Source organism: Populus nigra, chromosome 2 (assembly GCF_951802175.1).
Source record: "Populus nigra chromosome 2, ddPopNigr1.1, whole genome shotgun sequence".
Classification (NCBI taxonomy): Eukaryota; Viridiplantae; Streptophyta; class Magnoliopsida; order Malpighiales; family Salicaceae; genus Populus; species Populus nigra.
Window position 1 is genome coordinate 48,803,774 of NC_084853.1, and position 18,742 is coordinate 48,822,515.

An 18,742-nucleotide genomic window follows, 5' to 3' on the forward strand; every position below is an offset into this window, starting at 1 on the left:
GGATCACAATTAATCTTTTGCTACTATTTAACATACAGATTGGATTATTGGACTTCAAGCAGGCTTCTAAATCAAGTTATAATATAGGTTAAATATTTAGTGATATTTGATTGCTAAATTAGTTCCTCTCAACAGTTTTCCAGCATGTTAGGTTATAATATATATAGGATTATATATATAAATGCATAAGCAATAATGAAAGAACAAGAAAGTAAAAAATAAAATACCGCAGGCGGTAATTGGAAACCATTAATAAGGAATGGTAAAGCAAAAATGGAGGAGATCATAATGATAGAAACAAATTAAGAAGTGGAGTGGGTACGGGGTATTGATTAATTAGCTTAATTAGGATGATGATCAAAACAAACAATGATAAATTAAAGCCATCAAAAAGTTGACATAATCATTGAGGTTAGTAAGTTAATTAGAGATCAAATTAATGCTATGGGACCCTTCTTGCTTTTGATATTTTGGAATTGCTTATTACTTTCCATTACACACAATTAGTACTAACGAATTAAACAGTGTAAATACCATGAGGTGCATGCCCTAAACCCTAAATCCAATGTGAAATTTGGAACCTTCTGATCTTATGAAAAATCACTTGGATTTTGCTATTTGATTTGTGGGAGATTGATTGATATTGATTCCATGCTTAAACAAGAGTAGTGTTATAACTCTATTCATGTTTTGGCCATTTGGTAGGGGGATTTTGTGTATAAACAACTGCATACATAGACACTAGAGATTACAGTGCCCTTAATTGGGGTGGCTATGAAATTTGTTTGCTTTGAAAACTTAGGTGTGGTTTGGGAAAGAGCTGGCTTTCATTTTTAAATGTTTTTTCCATGTCAAAAATTTAAAAAAATTATTTTAACATTTTTTAAAATAAAAAATATTTTTAACAAACACATTACATTACAATAACCAAAAAAAGAAGAAGCCAACATGACTGCATGGAGTAATATATTATCAAGCATTGTTGTGAGATTCCCCTGATGGTTTTAAATAAATTAGAGAAGATCAAACCATGAATTTAATTTGTCTGCTATGCATAGTACTGTAGTAAGAAGCATCATAGCACTTGAGCAGTAATACTGGGGGCAACAGAGTTTAACAGGAGTTAGAAATGGTAAATAAAAAAAGAAAAGAATTATTGGATCAGATAAAAACAAGATACTGGATAATAATTTCATCGAAGGCAATCACAATCACAGTAGATATTCCATTGCTTACTCGTTTCACAGACAAGATTGACTCGAGGATGGGATGGGATGGGATGGGATGACCTCAGCTTCAGACAAAATTTTCTAATTTTAGATCATGTAAACCCCACTTGACATGTCTTCAGAAAGGACAGACAACCAAGATCCACCTGACATTGGTGCGTGTGCTTCACATACATTCCAGGCCTGTGAAACACTGTAACCCTCACAATGCGATCAATCATTTTCTTATAAACTGATTCCCCGGAGCCAAATCCTTCTGCTACTTTTGGTTTCTTTAGTATCTGGATCCTTTCTTTTCTTTCTTTCTTTATCACAGGATGCAACGTTAGACTCAAAGCACCTTAGTAACATTGTTGTTAATGTCTGTCCGTCTGTCTTCTTTTCTTCCTTCAACAAGAAAGAAAGAAAAAAGATCTCGTATTCTCAGGTTAGTTTAGTTACAGTCTTTTTTCTTTTCTTTTCTTGATGAACTTTTCTCTTCTCTTCCTTATGTACATAGATATCTGATGAAATCTTATCTGCTGCTACTCTTGAGGTTCTTTTATCTAATTTCGTTTGTGGATGACTGACTCTCATGACATTTGTTTTTTAACGGGAGTTTAACCATATATTTTTCTTTTTTTCTTGCTTATTAATTAGTCCACTTTGAATTCATTTGCTGCTATAGGATTTTAAATCTATCTGGGTTTCTCTCATTTTGTGTGTTTATGCCTTTTCTTTTCTTCTTTTTTCTTTTTGAATTCCTGTTTAAGAAAAAGAAATCTTTACTTATTTTTAGTGGCGGGAGAAAGTTTGGGTTCTGTTTTATGGTGACATGTCTGAGGTTAATATTTAGATTTGTTCCTTCATGCTAAGTGTTTAAGAACTGTAAAATAATTTTAAAGCTTTTGCTATATATGTATTGCAATGATGAAAAAGAAGGTGTCAGTTTTTATATGGTCGGAATTTCAGTTAAAGAGTGTGTTAGAGCTTGGTTCCTGTGTGCTTTTTTAGTGGCAGTTGTGATGGGATTTAAGCATAAACAGTTAGTGATAGAGATATAGGTTGTTTTAGTTTAGGTTTCAGGTAGGGATTGACAATGGCAAGGAATTTCTGATGCTTAGAAGTTGTATGTGTGGACTCCTACAGCGAGTCTGTTTTCGGTCATCGATGTACAAGTAATTCTAGACATTATTTTGTGATAGAACTGTGCTTTGCCTGGAGGCCACTTAGGCATGCTGCACTTGCTAATTACTGATATGGCCATCATGTGTGTTCTTGTCCTATAATTATGCTATACAATTGATTGCCTAACAACTTAGACCAAGTGTCTTTGCTAAGCTAGAAAAATGGATTCTCATGGCGTTTTTTCAGTCAAGTGGTTGAATTGTCTTGTAACTTGTATACAATTTTATTTACCAAGAAAGAACTTTACAATTTCTTCCGAGTGTTGATCAATATACTGCTTCTCTGGTTTACAGGTTTCTCAGCACAGAATCATTTGCATGATTTAGTTATAGACTTGATGGAGATGCCTTCACATCAAGATCTGTGTAGATTATATGGCTTAAATGCATGTCAAATTTAGCAGATAACTGATTTGCTGATCTGGTTACTGAAATAAGCTAAGAATCATATTGAAGCTAATTTTTGTTACAGAAATGTAACAGTTCGGTGCTGATTGAAGAGAGAAAAGTGTTCCGGACATAAATGTCGCGGCTGACTGATTCTGTTGGTGGATTTGGAACTTGATTAAACCTTAAACTTTGACCATATGTCTTTCCTTTGTTATGCCCTCAAATCTCAGAATTTCTCAATCTCAACAGAAATTAAAATTCCAATCCAGTATCTCTCGTTCCATCATTTCTATCTGTAAAGGTTTTTTTACTAGATTTTGGCATATGATTATGGGAATGGTAGATAAGGTTAGGCTATCATCATGAATCACCATGCTGTCGTGTCAGTAACAAAAGGGGAGTCCAGTAAAGGAGTCACACAGCCATTTTGCACTACCGTATTTCCAATCCAGAGCTCTTTTAGTAGCAAATCAGATAGTCAAACTTCATTGAGAGGTGAATCTTCTTCTCCACGTCCATCTCCTTTGATACGTGAAGAATCTCTCAGTTTTCCAAATAAAATGCAAGTGTCTACAGTTCAACATCAAAAGTACCATCCAAAATCTGGACCAGACAGCCCTGTATCTCTTGCTTATCATGTCCAACTCTCTAAGAGCACATTTCAACGCTCTTCTGTGTTCTGTACCAGTTTATACCTGTCATCTTCATCTCTCTCTGAAACTAATCGACAGCTTGGAAATTTTCCATTTCTACCACATCCCCCAACATATAGCCAGTCCGTTTCTGCCACTGATTCAACAAAATCTCCACAGCTTGTTAGCGAGGATTTGAGCAGTCCATTTGATGAAGAGCGTTCAGATGGTTTTATGATAGACTTTCTCAATTTGTCTGGAGATGCCTCTGAGGGTGGCTTTCATGGCATGAACTGTACGAGTGACAATTTAGAACTAACAGAGCAATTGGAGCTGCAGTTTTTGTCTGATGAACTTGATATAGCTATCACAGGCCATGGAGAAAACCCGAGGCTTGATGTAAGTACATTGTAGCTATCATCAATTTTGATTCTGGTTAGAATGAATGTACCAAAAGTAGTTTTATTGTAAATCTGCAATTGTATTTTCAAGCAGAGGGATCATCTACATTAGAAGGGTTTATTTTATTTCCAATACTTGCTTCTCTGCTAAATAAATAAAAAAAAACGGATGACTTAGATAAGGTTTTTTTGCAGTTCAAAAAAAAAAAAAAATAAAGAAAACAGGATCCTTTTTCTTGTTCCACATATAGACATGCCATTGATGGACTGCTGCATTATCTTCAACTAATTTATACCTTCTTTGGATCTGTTTTCTAGGAAATATATGGAACTCCTGAAACTTCATCAAAACCAGTCACAGGATTCGCATGCTATCAGAATTTTCCTTCTATTGCCCCACCTGTTGATGCGCTTTCAAGTCAACCCTCTCTTGGTTCATCCACTGCACACAAGCCAAGAATGAGATGGACACCTGAGCTTCATGAATGAACGTTTTTTGGATGCTGTCAATAAGCTTGATGGGGCTGAAAGTAAGTAAGCTGTGTCACCTTTTCCATCGAAGGTCGAGGCTTTGTTCTTTTCATTGAAGGACTCTATTGTGATATATATTAGGCTCGAACCACTTAATCATCTGAACCATAGCAAATACCTCAAGCGGCACTTTTGATATTGTTATATATGTATATTCTTTGTTGTATGATGTTTCATGGATTGCTTTGAAATGTAGAGGCTACTCCAAAGGGGGTGTTAAAGCTTATGAACGTTGAAGGTTTGACCATCTATCATGTGAAAAGCCACCTACAGGTATCCAGTCTATATTATCTCTCAACTTGTTCATCCAATCTGAATTAGTCAGCTTTGAACTTAACTGTGCGTGCTTTAATTGTATAGATTTTTACCTTCTCCTTACTTTTTTCTCTTTTCAGAAATACCGACTTGCCAAGTATTTTCCAGAAAAAAAGGAAGGTAATGAATTCATAATGCAAAGAAGTCATGTTTATCATTGCCAACATCATCATTACCGACATCATCATTACCAAATCTTTTTCAGGAATAACTAAAAAAATGTTCATATGATTTTTTCCGTGCTATATTTATTCGTTCCATCTGGCATGCTTATTTATTCTTTTCATTAGAACAATTTTCTACCTCAATTCTGAAGATGGGTGGCAGTGTTTCTGGGTTACCTGATCTTTGTTTCTTCTTATTTTTCTGCTGATACGTGATTAGTTCAGGATCATGGGATCCTATTCTGGGATATCCAGAACTTGAAGAGGGAATCAATTCGACCCTATCTATAATTTACTTTTAAGTTTCCACAGAGTAAAATTGGGAGGAGGATGAGGGAAGTATGATTGAGACTCACTTATATCATATTACTCTCACATTAGAGAGGAAGCCCCATGGCTTGGACTTAGATTACAACTGTTCATGACTCATATTTATGCTAATCTTAAGATTATTTTAGAGACTTAAAGATAACCTACAAGAATTAGACTTCAAAACTAATTCCTATAGTGATCTGTTTTTGTTTTTATATATGCATGAAAGGATTTTTTTTTCTTTTTCCACTTTCTTTCTGAATTGTTGAGATTTTACTCCCTTTCTATACAGAGAAGAAAGCTTCTTGCTCTGAAGAAAAGAAAGCGGTTTCAATTATCATTGATGATGATGGGAAGAAAAAAGGGTTAGCACTGATATATTTTGCCTTTTCAATTCTATGTGGACATCTTGCCATTTTGTTCTATCAATTTACACATAAAACTTTCCCCATCTTTTCATGTCTAGGACAATTCAAATCACCGAGGCTCTTCGCATGCAAATGGAAGTCCAGAAGCAGCTACATGAACAACTTGAGGTATGTTGTACAACTAACTTATGACTACCATTTGGTTTCTATCTGCTTTCTCACTTCGTTAATCTTAAAAATTAATCTGCGCCTACTAGTATACTTTCTTCTCTGGGTCCTGGGAATATATCTGATAGCTTTTGCGGAATGTTTTGTGTCGAGGGCTTAAAAAGCCTCTCAATTTTCTCTAATGGTTGAGGCCAATACCTCCTGGTAGTTGTTCACCCTTCCCTTCCCAAAACTCTTGCTTGTTGTTTGCTTTTGCTTTCTCTTGTATGACCAGATCAATATTCTCCGTTGTGCCTGAATTTGTTCACATAACTTCGATAGACATGCATTGAATGCTGATCTCTGAGGTCTTCCCGTTAGGATAACTTGTTTGTTCGTTCTATATCTTAGGTGCAAAGAACCCTTCAGTTACGGATAGAGGAACATGCAAGGTACTTACAGAAGATAATAGAGGAACAGCAGAAAGCTGGCAGTGCCTTACTTTCTCCCAAAAGCTTGTCATCGGTAACCGATCCACCTAAAGATTCCGAGCTGCCACCTCCTTCCCCTTCTGCTGGTGCTGAGTCTAAAACCGACTCGTCATCAGCCCTACCTTCATCGAAGCATAAAGCAACTGACAGTGAAAATTTCGAAAAACAAGCATCCGAGAAGAGGATCCGTCTTGAAGAAAAGTTAGAATCAGAATCAGAAGAGGCTGAAGTTGAAGATCCTCCGGCACAATAACATTGGTCTTGCTACCTGTACATGTAGTCTCAATTGTTTGCAATTCTCCAAGATAATACAAGTCTTGTGGACCTTCAATCCCTTGTAAAATAGTATATAATTTAATCAAGATTTGCTTGATTTGTAATTCTCATGACATTTGGCTGTTTGAATGAAAAGAAGAACCAGCCTTTCCAATTGCCTGAGGCTGTTACATACCCTTGGTTGCTGACATGATAACTCTTGTGCAAACTACTTCCCTAGTGGCTACATTATTTTTTTCTCCTCCTATTAATTGGCATGTGTAGATTGTCAAATGCTCACACATTGGCAAGCACGCAAGTCCTTGCCAATTTTGAACGAAACATAAGCACTGATAGAAGCCTGCCTAATTTGATAAAAAATGAGATCTTCCCTACCCCAATCACTTGCAGTAATATCCATCTCCCAAGTTAAATCTCAATGACCCGAGAACTGTTTCACAATCTCATGCTTTGCAGCCGAAATAAATATGCTCTCCATCTTCAGATCTCAAGAACCTCCTCAAATCAAGTAGCCTTATAATCGCCAACTGATGCCTTGAATTTCTCAACTTCTTTCTATCTTTGCCATCGCAAATCCTAACAAAAGTAATGTTCTAGTCCGTGAGAAAATTATGAAGACGCTGTGGAACGGTGTTGGATATAGAGAGTTGGAAGATTAAGCAGCGGCTGCCCACGAACAGCTGAGAGTATTTGCATGTACATGCTCATGATTGTTGAATGGTCCCCACTGGACAACGACACCAACTATCAGGCGGCCTTGAAGGTTCCGACGCTGGCATAATGGATGGGTCTTGCGGAGCCATTCATCTACTACAGCAGCTGAGGTGGTGAGACTGAAACTTCTGTAGAAATGGCTGAGATTTTTGCAATAATGACTTATTAATATATACGGATATTTTTTAAAATAAGTTTTCTTTTTTTTAGCGTTTCTTTCGAAAAGGAGTCGTGGGCACTGCGAGTACTATTACGTGACAGAATGGAGAAAAATCTTTCTTTTCTTTAATGCTTTATTTACATGAATAAGAGGATATATATAACAGATTGTAACCATAACGTAAATAACATAAATTTTCAATTATAGCTATACATTTATGAGCTTAATTAGCTAATGAATATATTGTCAACTTTCCTCCTATAATCTCGCATGGAACAACTCATGCCAACACTCTTCCTTGAATTGGTGCATATATATCTCGGATGTCAAGTGAGTTGTAAAAGCTTCTACTACATACAGTTTTTGTAAATATGTCTGCCAACTGGTCTTCAGATTTAACAAATAAAAATCGAATTATCTTGGCCTTAAGATTTTGTTCGACGAAGTGTCGGTCTACTTCCACATGTTTGGTCTGATCATGCTGGACTAGATTGTGAGAAATATTAATTCCAGCTTTGTTATCACAAAATAGGTTCATTTCTCCCGTAGGAGCAAGGCCAATTTTAGTTAATAGTCTTCGAAGCTAGAGAAGTTCACAAAGACCTTTAGCCATCCCACAAAACTCAGCTTTAACACTTGATAATGCTACCACCTTTTGCTTCTTACTTCTCTAGGTAACTAGGTTTCCTCCAACCAACGTGAAACAGCCTGAAGTCGATTTTCTATCAGAGATATTTCCTGCCAAGTCAGCATCTGTGTAACCTTCCACTCGTAAGTGATTGTTTCTTGTAAACATAAGTCCTTTTCCAGGACAAAAACTTTAGGCATCTGAGAATCCGAATCACTGCATTCATATGATCTTCACTCGGACAGTGCATGAATTGGCTTACCACACTCATTGCATAAGCGATGTCTAGCTGTTTATGAGAGAGATGAATCAATTTTCCTACTATTCTTTGATACCTTCATTTGTCTGTTGGCACTTGGTTTGGGTATTCTCCTAGTTTGTGATTTTGAATTATTGGTGTATCTGCAGGCTTACAATCTAGTAATCCTACTTCTGATAATAAATCTAGGATACATTTTCGTTGAGAAAGGAATATGTCGTGTTTTGACCTAGCAATTTCAATTCCCAGAAAATATTTGAGTCCTCCTAGATTTTTCATCTCAAATTCTGTAGCCAGTTGCTCTTGAAGTCTTGTTATTTCCTTTTAGTCATCTCCTGTAATGATCATATCGTCTACATAAACTATCAAAGCTGTTACCTTACCCCAGTGATGTTTTAAGAATAGAGTATGATCCGAATTGCTTTGTTGGAAGCCATATTTCCTCATTGCTGAGTTCAGGCGCCCAAACCATGCTCTAGGAGATTGCTTCAGGCCGTATAAATTTCTTTGTTGTTTGCACACGATCTTAACTTCAGAGTTTGCCATATATCCTAGAGGGACATCCATGTAGATTTCTTCTTCAAGATCTCTATGTAAAAACACGTTTTTAACATCAAACTGGTGTAATGGCCAATCAAGATTTGCTGCGAGAGATAGTAGAACTCTAACAGTACTCAACTTGGCCACAAGTGAGAATGTTTCTTGATAGTCTATGCCATAGGTTTGTGTATAGCCCTTTTCACTAGCTTTGCTTTGTACCTTTCAACTGACCCATAGGCTTTGTACTTGATGGAGAATACCAACTTACACCCCACTGTTTTTTGACCTTCTGGTAGGGAAACAAGAATCCATGCTTTATTTTTTAGTAAAGCTTGGATCCACCTAGAGTCATCAAAAGCTTCGTCAACACTCGTGGGAATATGATGTGAGGAGAGTTCATTCACAAAGTTCTTAAGAGGTTCGGACAGTTTCTTTGTCAAAACATAATTGGCAATTGGATATCTTGACCTTTGATCCTCTAGTTTTGGAGAATATTTGTTTGGTGGTTTTTCTTGATTTTGCCTTAAAGGTAACTCATAGCCAACAAGGGTATCCATATCATCAGGAATGTGAGGTGGGATAGGAGAGCTTACCTCAATGATATTCTCAGGAGATGGGTCATTGGATACTAAAGAGTGGGAGTGGGAGTGGGGGGTACTATTATTGCTTCTGAAGATGGCGACACTGTTACTTCAGCTTCCGGAGATGTCAACTCTGGATTAGATTCCTGATTGATAATAAGTCGAGTCGTATTCGTGTCGTATCAGTGTTTTTGAACCAATCAAATGTCAACCAATTCATTTCTTTTACTTGTGTCTCCCCCTGAAGAGAAAAATTGGATGCAGCAAGAGAGTAGAAAGATTTTGCTCGAATGGTGCTAAACATATGAAGAATGATGCCAATCAAACTGCAGGTTGTGGGAGTGGAATGCAAGCAGAGATGTATTCTGTGGTGGAAGATGATATGACTGCACGTGTTTCAGTAATTAATGGAAGAATAGGTTCCAAAACATTCATGAGTAGTGAAGCAAAAGAGATGTCAAGGCAAGCTCAAAGATGCATTGGCAGATTCTTTTGCGAAACAGGTTTTGATTTAACCACTGCCACTGTGCCTAGCTTCCAGAGAATGATAAATGCCACTCTTGGTGATGGTCAATTGCCATATAAGGTCCCAGCTTTACAAGATTGAAAAGGGTGGATCCTCCATGATGAAGTAGAAGAGACAAAAACATATGTGAAGGAGATTAGTCGCTCATGGGCAAGCACTGGGTGCAGTGTTTTGCTGGATGGATGGGTTGATGAGAAGGGTCGCAACCTGGTTAGTTTTGTTGTGGAATGCCCTGTGGGTCCAACTTATCTTCGCTCAGCTGATGTTTCAGCTATCATTGATGATGTGAATACCTTACAATTGTTGCTGGAAGGAGTTATTGAGGAGGTTGGGATTGACAATGTTGTTCAAAATGTAGCATTTTCTACTTTAGGATGGGCAGGGCTTGTAGGCGAACAGTTTATGCAAAGGAGCTGGCGTGTGTTCTGGTGTGTGAGTGCATCTCATTGCATTGAGCTTATGCTGGAAAAATTCAGGGCAATGGATTCCATCAGAAGCGTACTAGAAAAAACAAATATCATTGCGAAGTTCTTCTAAAGACATGCAGAAGTTTTGAAGCAAACGAGAAATCATATAGATGACTGCAACTTGATAAAGCCCTCCAAGATGAAGTTTGCTATGCCTTTCTTCACCTTGGAGAATATTGTATCAGAAAAGAACAACTTGAAGGGGATGTTTGAATCATCTGAGTGGAAGAACTCAGTATGGTCTTCCACTGCTGAGGGAAAGCGAGTGGCTCGTCTGGTTGGGGATCAATCTTTCTGGAATGGAGTAGAGATGGCCTCAAAAGCATCTTCTCCGCTGCTGCTTGTTCTTTGCTTGGTTAATGAGGCTGATAAACCACAGGTGGGATACATATATGAAACCATGGATCAAGTTAAAGAGACGATTAAAAGGGAATTCAAAAACAAGAAATCAGATTATATTCCTTTTTGGACAGCAATTGATGACATATGGGATGCACATCTCCATAGCCCTCTACATGCAGCGGGTTATTATTTAAACCCATGTCTGTTTTATTCAACTGATTTCTATAGTGATCCAGAGGTTACATTTGGCCTGTTATGCTGTGTTGTTCGTATGGTAGCACACCAGCGCACTCAACTTATAATAACATTTCAGCTTGACGAGTATAGACATGCTAGAGGTGATTTTGAAGAGGGGAGAGCAATTGCCGAAAGAACCAATATTTCTCCAGGTAAAGGCTATTCCTTCTTTGATTTTATCTACCCCCCTTCCCTTTAATCTTGATTGCATCATTGAGTTGGTCATGAACGAAATTTATTAACTTTGATGTCCCTATAAATTCAAACGCAGCCCAATGGTGGTGTACCTTTGGGAAACAATGTCCTGAGCTGCAAAGATTTGCCATCAGAATTCTGAGCCAGACTTGTGATGGTGCATCTAGCCATCTAGGTATAACCTGAAGAAGGGTATGGCCGAGAAGCTTCTCATGGATGGAAGGAACCGAATCGAGCAACAAAGATTGAATGACTTGGCATTTGTTCATTATAACTTGCAGCTGCAAAACAAACGATATGGTGTTGGAAACAATGTTGCGGGTGAAGAGATTGATGCCATGGATGATTGGGTCGTGGAAGAAGCACCACAGGAGACTGCACCAGAAAATGGTGGCCTTGGATGGATGGACTCAGACTGCAGTGGAGCCACTAAAAATGTTGAAGTACGTTGTGGAATTCAAGCAAAGGAGTAGACCGTTGATGATGCATGAACACAAAAATGTTGCAGGTCTTTTGTGTTTTCTGCTCTTGCATGGGATAGAACCATGACATCCTCGCTGCAATCAGCCTTTTGTTTCTGAAGTCTCTATATCAAAATGTTATGTAGGTGGTTTTATATTTTATTCTCCTCCTCCACCTTTCCCCACTATTTAATCTTTGATGGCATGGAATACAATTTAAGAGAAAATGCTTTGATGATCAGAACCCCATAACATAAAGAGAAAATATTGATTTAACTATGTCTCAAAATCAGAACCCCATAACATAAAGAGAAAATATTGATTTAACTATGTCTCAAAACTCCTCGTAGCTAAACTTTAGAGTGTGTTTGTTTGAGAATTTTTTTTTAATTTTGAAAAAATAAAAAAATATTATTTTGTTTTATTTCCAAAAAAATAAAATAAAAAATAAATTGAAATGTACCCACTTAATTATTTGGGAGTGCTAATTAACCATGCATTTTTCTAAATTTTTGAAAAAAAAGATTTAATATTTTTTTAATTTTGATATATTAACATAAAAAATAAATAAAAATATTATTTTGAATAGCCCATCAAACATTATTAAATGGCATTATTGGTATTGTGTTAACATTAATTTAATTTTGTAGATGTAGATGGTGACCTGTTAATTTAATACTCTCAGATAATCTAATCTTTAATTGATTTATGATGTTCTAGGAGAGCGAAGACTTACGTAGAATAAGATAACAAGTAAGTTTTTTTTTTTAAAAAATAAATAAATAGAAACAATCATTCCTATACATGAAATTTAAAAAAATCCAAGGGATGGAAAATAATATATTTGTCACCCAACCATAAATCAACTTGATCCCCAAACAAAGAGCATTTATAATTGGATCCCCAACCCGTGATATCCAGACGAATGAGAAAAACAAAGGCAAAAAGTGGTCCCAATTCGAAGTTGGAACCCTAAACGCCTCCCTCGCGATAGCCAGTGACGTCCATCAGTCGCATCTCACCATCTTCTTCCTTTCTTTCTGAAACCCTAAATTATTCATTACCAGTCCAATCCATTACATTACCTTACCTTACCTTACTCTTCCCCTTCTATTCAAAGGCGGCTTCTTTTCTCCTCTCGTCAGAGGCCAGAGCAAACCCTAGAATTATACTAAGAAGAAGAAGAAGAAAACAAAACAAAATCCCCAAATCATTTTTAAAAAAAAGGAAGAAATGAGCAGGCTTTCGTTTCGACCGCGTCCGCTGGACATTCACAAGAAGCTGCCTATCGTAAAATCTGTTAAAGAATTTGAAGAAGATGACAACAACACTCCGAATTCAACACGCAACTCTCAGCAGCAGCAGCAGCTTCTCCTCCGCATCTCTTCTTCACTTGCTCCTGCTCCTGCTCCTGATATTGACCAAAATGATGTCCACCAACACCACCACATTATTCCTTCAAAGAAAGTTGCTGCCGAAATACCTACTCCCCAGTTTGTCGTTGTTGATACCTATGAAAGGGATTATGGTCGCACTTTTGCTCCCCCCACTTCCTATCTTCGCGCTAGGGGAGGTGAGTTTCTCATTGCCTTTTGCTTTCTTTCTTTCTTCGAACAAATCAAATTTATTTTATAATTTCTTTCTTTTCTTTTTTGCAGCTCGAGCTGAGCTTGGTGAGTTTGTTGAGTATGATTTGGATAATGAGGATGAGGATTGGCTTCATGATTTCTACAAAAAGGATAGGAAGAATCTTCCGCCTGAAAAGTAAATTAATTTTCCTTTTTTAGAATGAGGAGGTTATTATTGCTGCTAACTGTGATTTTTTCATCTAAATAAATATGTTATAATATAGGTTTGAACTTCTGCTTTTCAAGTTGGAGGTGTTGGATCATAAAGCTCGGGAAAGAGCAGGGGTTATAACGCCTACTCTTGCTTCACCAATCCCTGTACTTCTACAATTTGATGCAGCTCTTGAGGTTAAATTTTGTGTCCATTCTTCAATTCCTCTGTGTTGCCATGCTTTTAGTCATGTGCAAAAGCCAGTAGCTTGATCATTTGTCTTGCAATTTCATTGCTTCCTTTAACACGGACTTTCCTACTAAATACATTGATTGTAAACCTTATTGGGCCATGAAATGGAGTTAAAAGTTCATGTTTACAATATTGACACTTCTTGTCTCTTAGTTATGATGCTTTCATATGGAGTTTCTTTTTGTCTAATCAATATATATACAGCTCATTGCTTTTGAACCTCCTTTTGGTTTTCATTCCTTTTATTTTCAGGCCTTGCAAGCTCAACCTCAAACTCAGTCCACCCGTTATGCAGTTTTCCAGTCTGTCTATAATTATTGGAAAGATAAGGTAATGGTTGCTTGGAGTTATGATAAATAACTTCAGTTGCAGCATTCTGCTTTGAATTCTTATGATATTTCCAGTAGAGATTTAACATCAAGTTATGCTCAGTGAAAGAGCTGACAGTTGTGATATAGCTGTTCATACCATTGAATATTTATCTTCTTTTTTTCCTTTCTCTATTGGCAGCGTGAAAGATGGAAGAAACCAATTCTACGGCGTTTGCAGGTTAGTTGCATGAAATCAATATTTAAATTTTTTGATGATAAACAATACTTCTGGAAACTTTATCAAGACACTTTGAACTAATAGATATCAGTGGATGTGATTGAGTGTTGTAAAATTATTACGGAATTGTAAATTTTGGAGAAAGGTTTAGTAAAATTCATTCAAAGCACACTGGCCAGTCTTTATAAACTAACATTACCTGTCTGGTCATCATGGCTGCAAAAATGTTGAAGATGCACTTAACAGAGCTGAAACTTTTAATTTCAAGAAGATTTTTCTGAGGATGATTTGGAAGATTATGGCACCAAACCCACCATCCTGTCCGCATAGATTTCTTTTTATTGTTGACTTCAATTAACTTGCTAAGATTCTCTTTTTTTTATTTTGTTAGTGAAACTGGTTTAGACGACAAGTGGTAACTAATGTTAATAATCAGTTTTTATTAAGATCAATGTTTATGTTTGACTCATTTTTGCGTGTTGATTGTCCAGTCTTGGCTTTTTTTCCTCTCTCTATCTCTGTTTTTTTTTATTGGTACAGCCTCCTCCGCCAGTTAATGATACCAATCCTTACAATGTGTTTAGACCAAGGGAGAAGGCCCACAGGCTGCACACCAGAAGGGTATATACTTTTGCTTTTTTTTTTTTATATATTTAAGTGAATTTCCTACAAAAAGATATCCCTTGCATTATCTTTAAAGAATAAGGCAATTGTTTCTAGGTTCCTAAACTCTTCCTTCTCTTTTCTGCAGATGCAAAGGAGGGAAAATAATGTGCAATCATTTGACAAGCTTCGCCAGGTGAGCTCTATTATTTCTTTACTTATTGTCGATACAAAATTCCCGTTCAAGATTGACACTTTTATTTCCTTGGAAGATATCACCAGTCCAGTGTTTTATACTCTACTAATTCTTGCTTCCAATATTTGCAAAGAACCATGAGATAAACATGAATCTTGTAGTGGGTCTGTTATTGGCTAAGCTAGAAGCATGTGCTCTCATGCTGTACGTGTGCCCGCATTTTTTTTGGTCTATACCAAATTTAGGGAAGAATTTTGATTAGTCACAAGATCTCTTTAAAATAACATGTGGTAATGTCATGCCACTTAAGATTTCACTTTAGTCTAAAAATAAGCATCCATGGTAGTTTAATTGACTGTTTAAGTATTTAGCTGGTTAGAAAATTTCATCTTTGGTTAATCTAGATCTATAAGTTTGTATAGTTGTTTTTTTTTTTGGTCTGAATAGCAGGAATTTATTTTTCTTGCTTTGAAATTGAGTCCTGTTAGGATTGCTAAGCCTTTGAAAGGCCTTGTGTGTATTTGATTGAGATGTTTTGTTGAGGCTTGGTGCATAAAGAAAAGTCAGTTCTCTTCTCCTTTCCTGCTTCAAAATTTTACTGCTACGATGTCTTAGCATACTGCTCACAACTAGCGACATTTACCTTATTGATTCATTAGAATTGTAGTTATGTACCCCCTTCTTCTCGTTGTACCAACATCCTAAATCATCTTCAGAATTTTCACCAACTGAATGAATTAAGCCCTCCAAAACATAACTATATTGTAGTTAATGTTGTTGTTCAAATTTCCAAACTAACAGCTCTTTCTAGCTGGCCCTTTTTTAAATCAAATCCCAATTAACTTGAACTCAAATTGTGTTTAACACCTCAATTACAATCCCTAAAATTTAGAATTGCTAAAAGTTTGCCTACTATAAACATGCTAGTGGGCAGATTATCCACCCTGTCCTTCATCTTTCTGTTGTGTGTGTACTGATAACCTTACACATTCATAGCATCCTTGTTGTGTTAATGGAAACTGAACTTCTCTTTTAAATAAGTGACTGTAAGTCACTTCAGCATGGAAGAAGGTTGGTATGAGGTCGGGGTCATGCATCAGTCAATATTCCCCTGGGAAAGCAAATGATCTTTTTTGATTTCTGCATGGTGGATGGAGTTAGAATCTGTGTAATTCACTAACATGAGGAATTGGGGATAGCATGGGAAGGGTAGGCAAGGCATTAAATATAAGTTGTTGAGAGAGAACAGGGTTATTTTTCATCACTTCAATTAGTGGGAGAGCGGATTCAAGGAACATCTGTCAGATGAGGCTCTTATTGTAAGCGAAACATTATAGATAGGAGCAGTATTCCACTTTCGCCTGATTTTAGAAGAACAGTTCATAGCATATGGTTTTTCCTTCTCTCTTTTCAACTTACTTGATACATCTTTTCTCTTCACTAACCATGCCTTCAAATGCCCACTGACCTTGAATGCAAGGAGAATCACTCAGAATAATTCTTTTCTGAAGTCTAATGGGTTGGTATGCCTGCAAGTTTCTTATTCTAAACGACATAACTTGTGAAAAATGGATGAAGTGAACTGACATAGGTTTTTTGTTTGGAAAGTTATCTGGTTTGTGAGCAAAATTTGAACAGCTCTCTGTTGTAATCTCTTTGATAAGTCGTATCATTTCCCATATCTGTTCTTCAACATGTTTATTTTATTTTATCTTGTATATTCAGGTCAGACGCAACCTTGAACAAGCCAAGACCATACTTGAGGCTCTGATTAAGGTGGGCTTTTTTCTGATGAAAACTCAATGAATATATGGAAAAATGCAAGTCATTGATTTTTCATATCAAGGGAAGCACTCATTGTCTGCCTATACATGTATGCATGCAGAGAGAGGAGAAAAAGAGAGAGGCGATGGAGAGTGAGGTGAGCCTCCAAAGGATCCAAATGAAGTACAAGGTATGTCATGTACCTTATGGTTGGTTCTTTGTTTCCTTTTTTCCCTTCTTTTTATTGGATCATCTATTATTCAACATATCAATTTGTTTATTTGGATGTATGTTGTGCCATGCAATTTCTGTGTTTTGTTTGTAATCCTTTACTTCATTGGTGCAGCATGAAACTGAGCTCCTTGAAGACAGCTTGGCTGTTCCTGGATTCCCTCTCTCTTCCAAGTTCGCTTCAAGTGAAGATGAATTTGTTGATTCAGATGACCATGCAAACAGCCGTCCGCGTAGCAGACCTGCACTTCAAAATCCACCTGTGACGGACTCCAATCCGCTGGCAGCTCCAGCTGTAACCGTGAAGCAAGAGTTTAGACGGCGGCATACACCACTTGGATGGCTCAATAAAATGGTAAAGGGATGGATTCTTTAGTGAATCACCTGTCCTCTCTCTCACTCTCTGTTTGCCTAACTCCCAAAAGCAGTAATCACTAGAAATAGTCACTGCTACACTAGTTGATTAGTTTTTTGTACTAATCAATAAGTTGGTGATATGATGATGATAAATTGCGCTTCCATCTGTCCTTTCTTGAATATGAAATATGCTGTTAAATTCTTTTATTTTATGGATAAACACAGGACCCTCTTGAGCCAGTGCTTTTGTTCACAAAGCCTCTTGTTCCAGAAAAGTTGGCAGCTGCAGGCATTGTACCACCAGCAGATTCGTCAATGAAGAACGATACATCAATGCCACCATATAGATTTCATGGAAGAATTGGCCGGGGTGGGCGAATTGTATTTGATAGATGGAACCCATTGTTACAAACTCCAATTGATCTTGGTAACTCTTTTTATATACCGCCAAGACCGAGGCCTTCAACATACAATTGAAATGTTTACTTGCTTTAAATCCCACATCCAGCTGTGACTGGTGACCCACTGGGAAGAGAGATCCATTTGATGTATTAATTGTAATGATACAGTGGAACGGAGGGAATCTGCAGGAATGGTGAATATAGCAATGAGCCTATTTGCCAGTATTTTAGGCTGTGGCTGGAAGCCACACTTATGATGTATCATCGTTATTTTTCTGCATTTGTTAGAAAAAAGATCACGTCTCTCGTTTTCTCCCATCATTCCCTCCCTACATGCATGTGCGCGCGCGCTCGCTCGCTTGCGGGCGTGCTTTTTAGAAAGTGCTTCATTGTGGTGAAAATTGTGAAGAATCAATCAACCACATGATTTAGCCTCCATCAAAGAAGTTGAAGAACCTCTTGCAACATTAATCAAAACCACCAAATCCATCTCAATCTCAGATTGTCCATGCTTATGTTGCCACACCAGCCTACAGACCCGGGACACCAGCCTACAGACCCATCTTGATGGATGTAAATACCCCAAATTAGTTTTAAAACGATGCAACCACGTGCTGCACTCATCTAAAAAAATAACACTAACAAGTCCAGGATTGTGTTTACAAACACCATCTCAGAAGCTTTTAAACCATTCTCTAACAGTAATAGCACGATTAGACGTACCTGCCATAGATATGAACAGTAGGTGACAATCAATGATTCTTGTCATCTTCTGCCTCCCAGCATTGAGTCAAGTTATCAATCAACTCACACTCCAAAGAACCCAGCATGAAACTTTTTCAAGATGAAAGCCGAACTCACCTGCCAACAATCTCGAAGAAAACGAAGAACATTTTCCTTGATATATGGACAATCAATAAGCAACGCAAGGAGACTCGACAACATAACAATGATAGTGCTACAAACCAGTTTTCATTTAAAGTTTTTGGGCAACAAGCTATAAACAACCCTTGTTTTGTTGAGTGTCATCCCATCCAAGGCTTGCTCCAATTACGTTGATCAAGATCATAAGCTGATT

At 37.2% G+C, this 18,742-nt stretch overlaps 1 protein-coding gene and 2 pseudogenes across 1 annotated transcript; all 3 read left to right on the forward strand.

Moving 5' to 3' along the window:
- The first annotated feature begins 1,367 nt into the window (after positions 1-1,367).
- LOC133682127 (myb family transcription factor PHL6-like) lies at positions 1,368-6,596 on the forward strand (annotated as a pseudogene).
- Positions 6,597-9,320: 2,724 nt separating this feature from the next.
- On the forward strand, positions 9,321-11,692 carry LOC133683054 (uncharacterized; annotated as a pseudogene).
- Positions 11,693-12,453: 761 nt separating this feature from the next.
- LOC133682843 (enhancer of polycomb-like protein 1) lies at positions 12,454-17,889 on the forward strand. Its single transcript, XM_062106379.1, has 11 exons — positions 12,454-13,105; positions 13,191-13,296; positions 13,385-13,508; positions 13,816-13,893; positions 14,074-14,112; positions 14,653-14,733; positions 14,864-14,911; positions 16,637-16,687; positions 16,797-16,865; positions 17,022-17,261; positions 17,489-17,889. Exons 1-11 carry the CDS (start codon positions 12,766-12,768, stop codon positions 17,738-17,740), a joined length of 1,428 nt encoding a protein of 475 aa, XP_061962363.1. The 5' UTR covers positions 12,454-12,765; the 3' UTR covers positions 17,741-17,889.
- The last annotated feature ends 853 nt before the right edge of the window (positions 17,890-18,742 follow it).

Coding starts and splice junctions, on each gene's coding strand:
- LOC133682843 (XM_062106379.1), top strand. CDS start 12,766: ATGAGCAGGCTTTCGTTTCGACCGCGTCCGCTGGACATTCACAAGAAG. Junction 13,509..13,815: donor AATTTGATGCAGCTCTTGAG/GTTAAATTTTGT, acceptor TTTTATTTTCAG/GCCTTGCAAGCTCAACCTCA. Junction 16,688..16,796: donor TACTTGAGGCTCTGATTAAG/GTGGGCTTTTTT, acceptor GTATGCATGCAG/AGAGAGGAGAAAAAGAGAGA.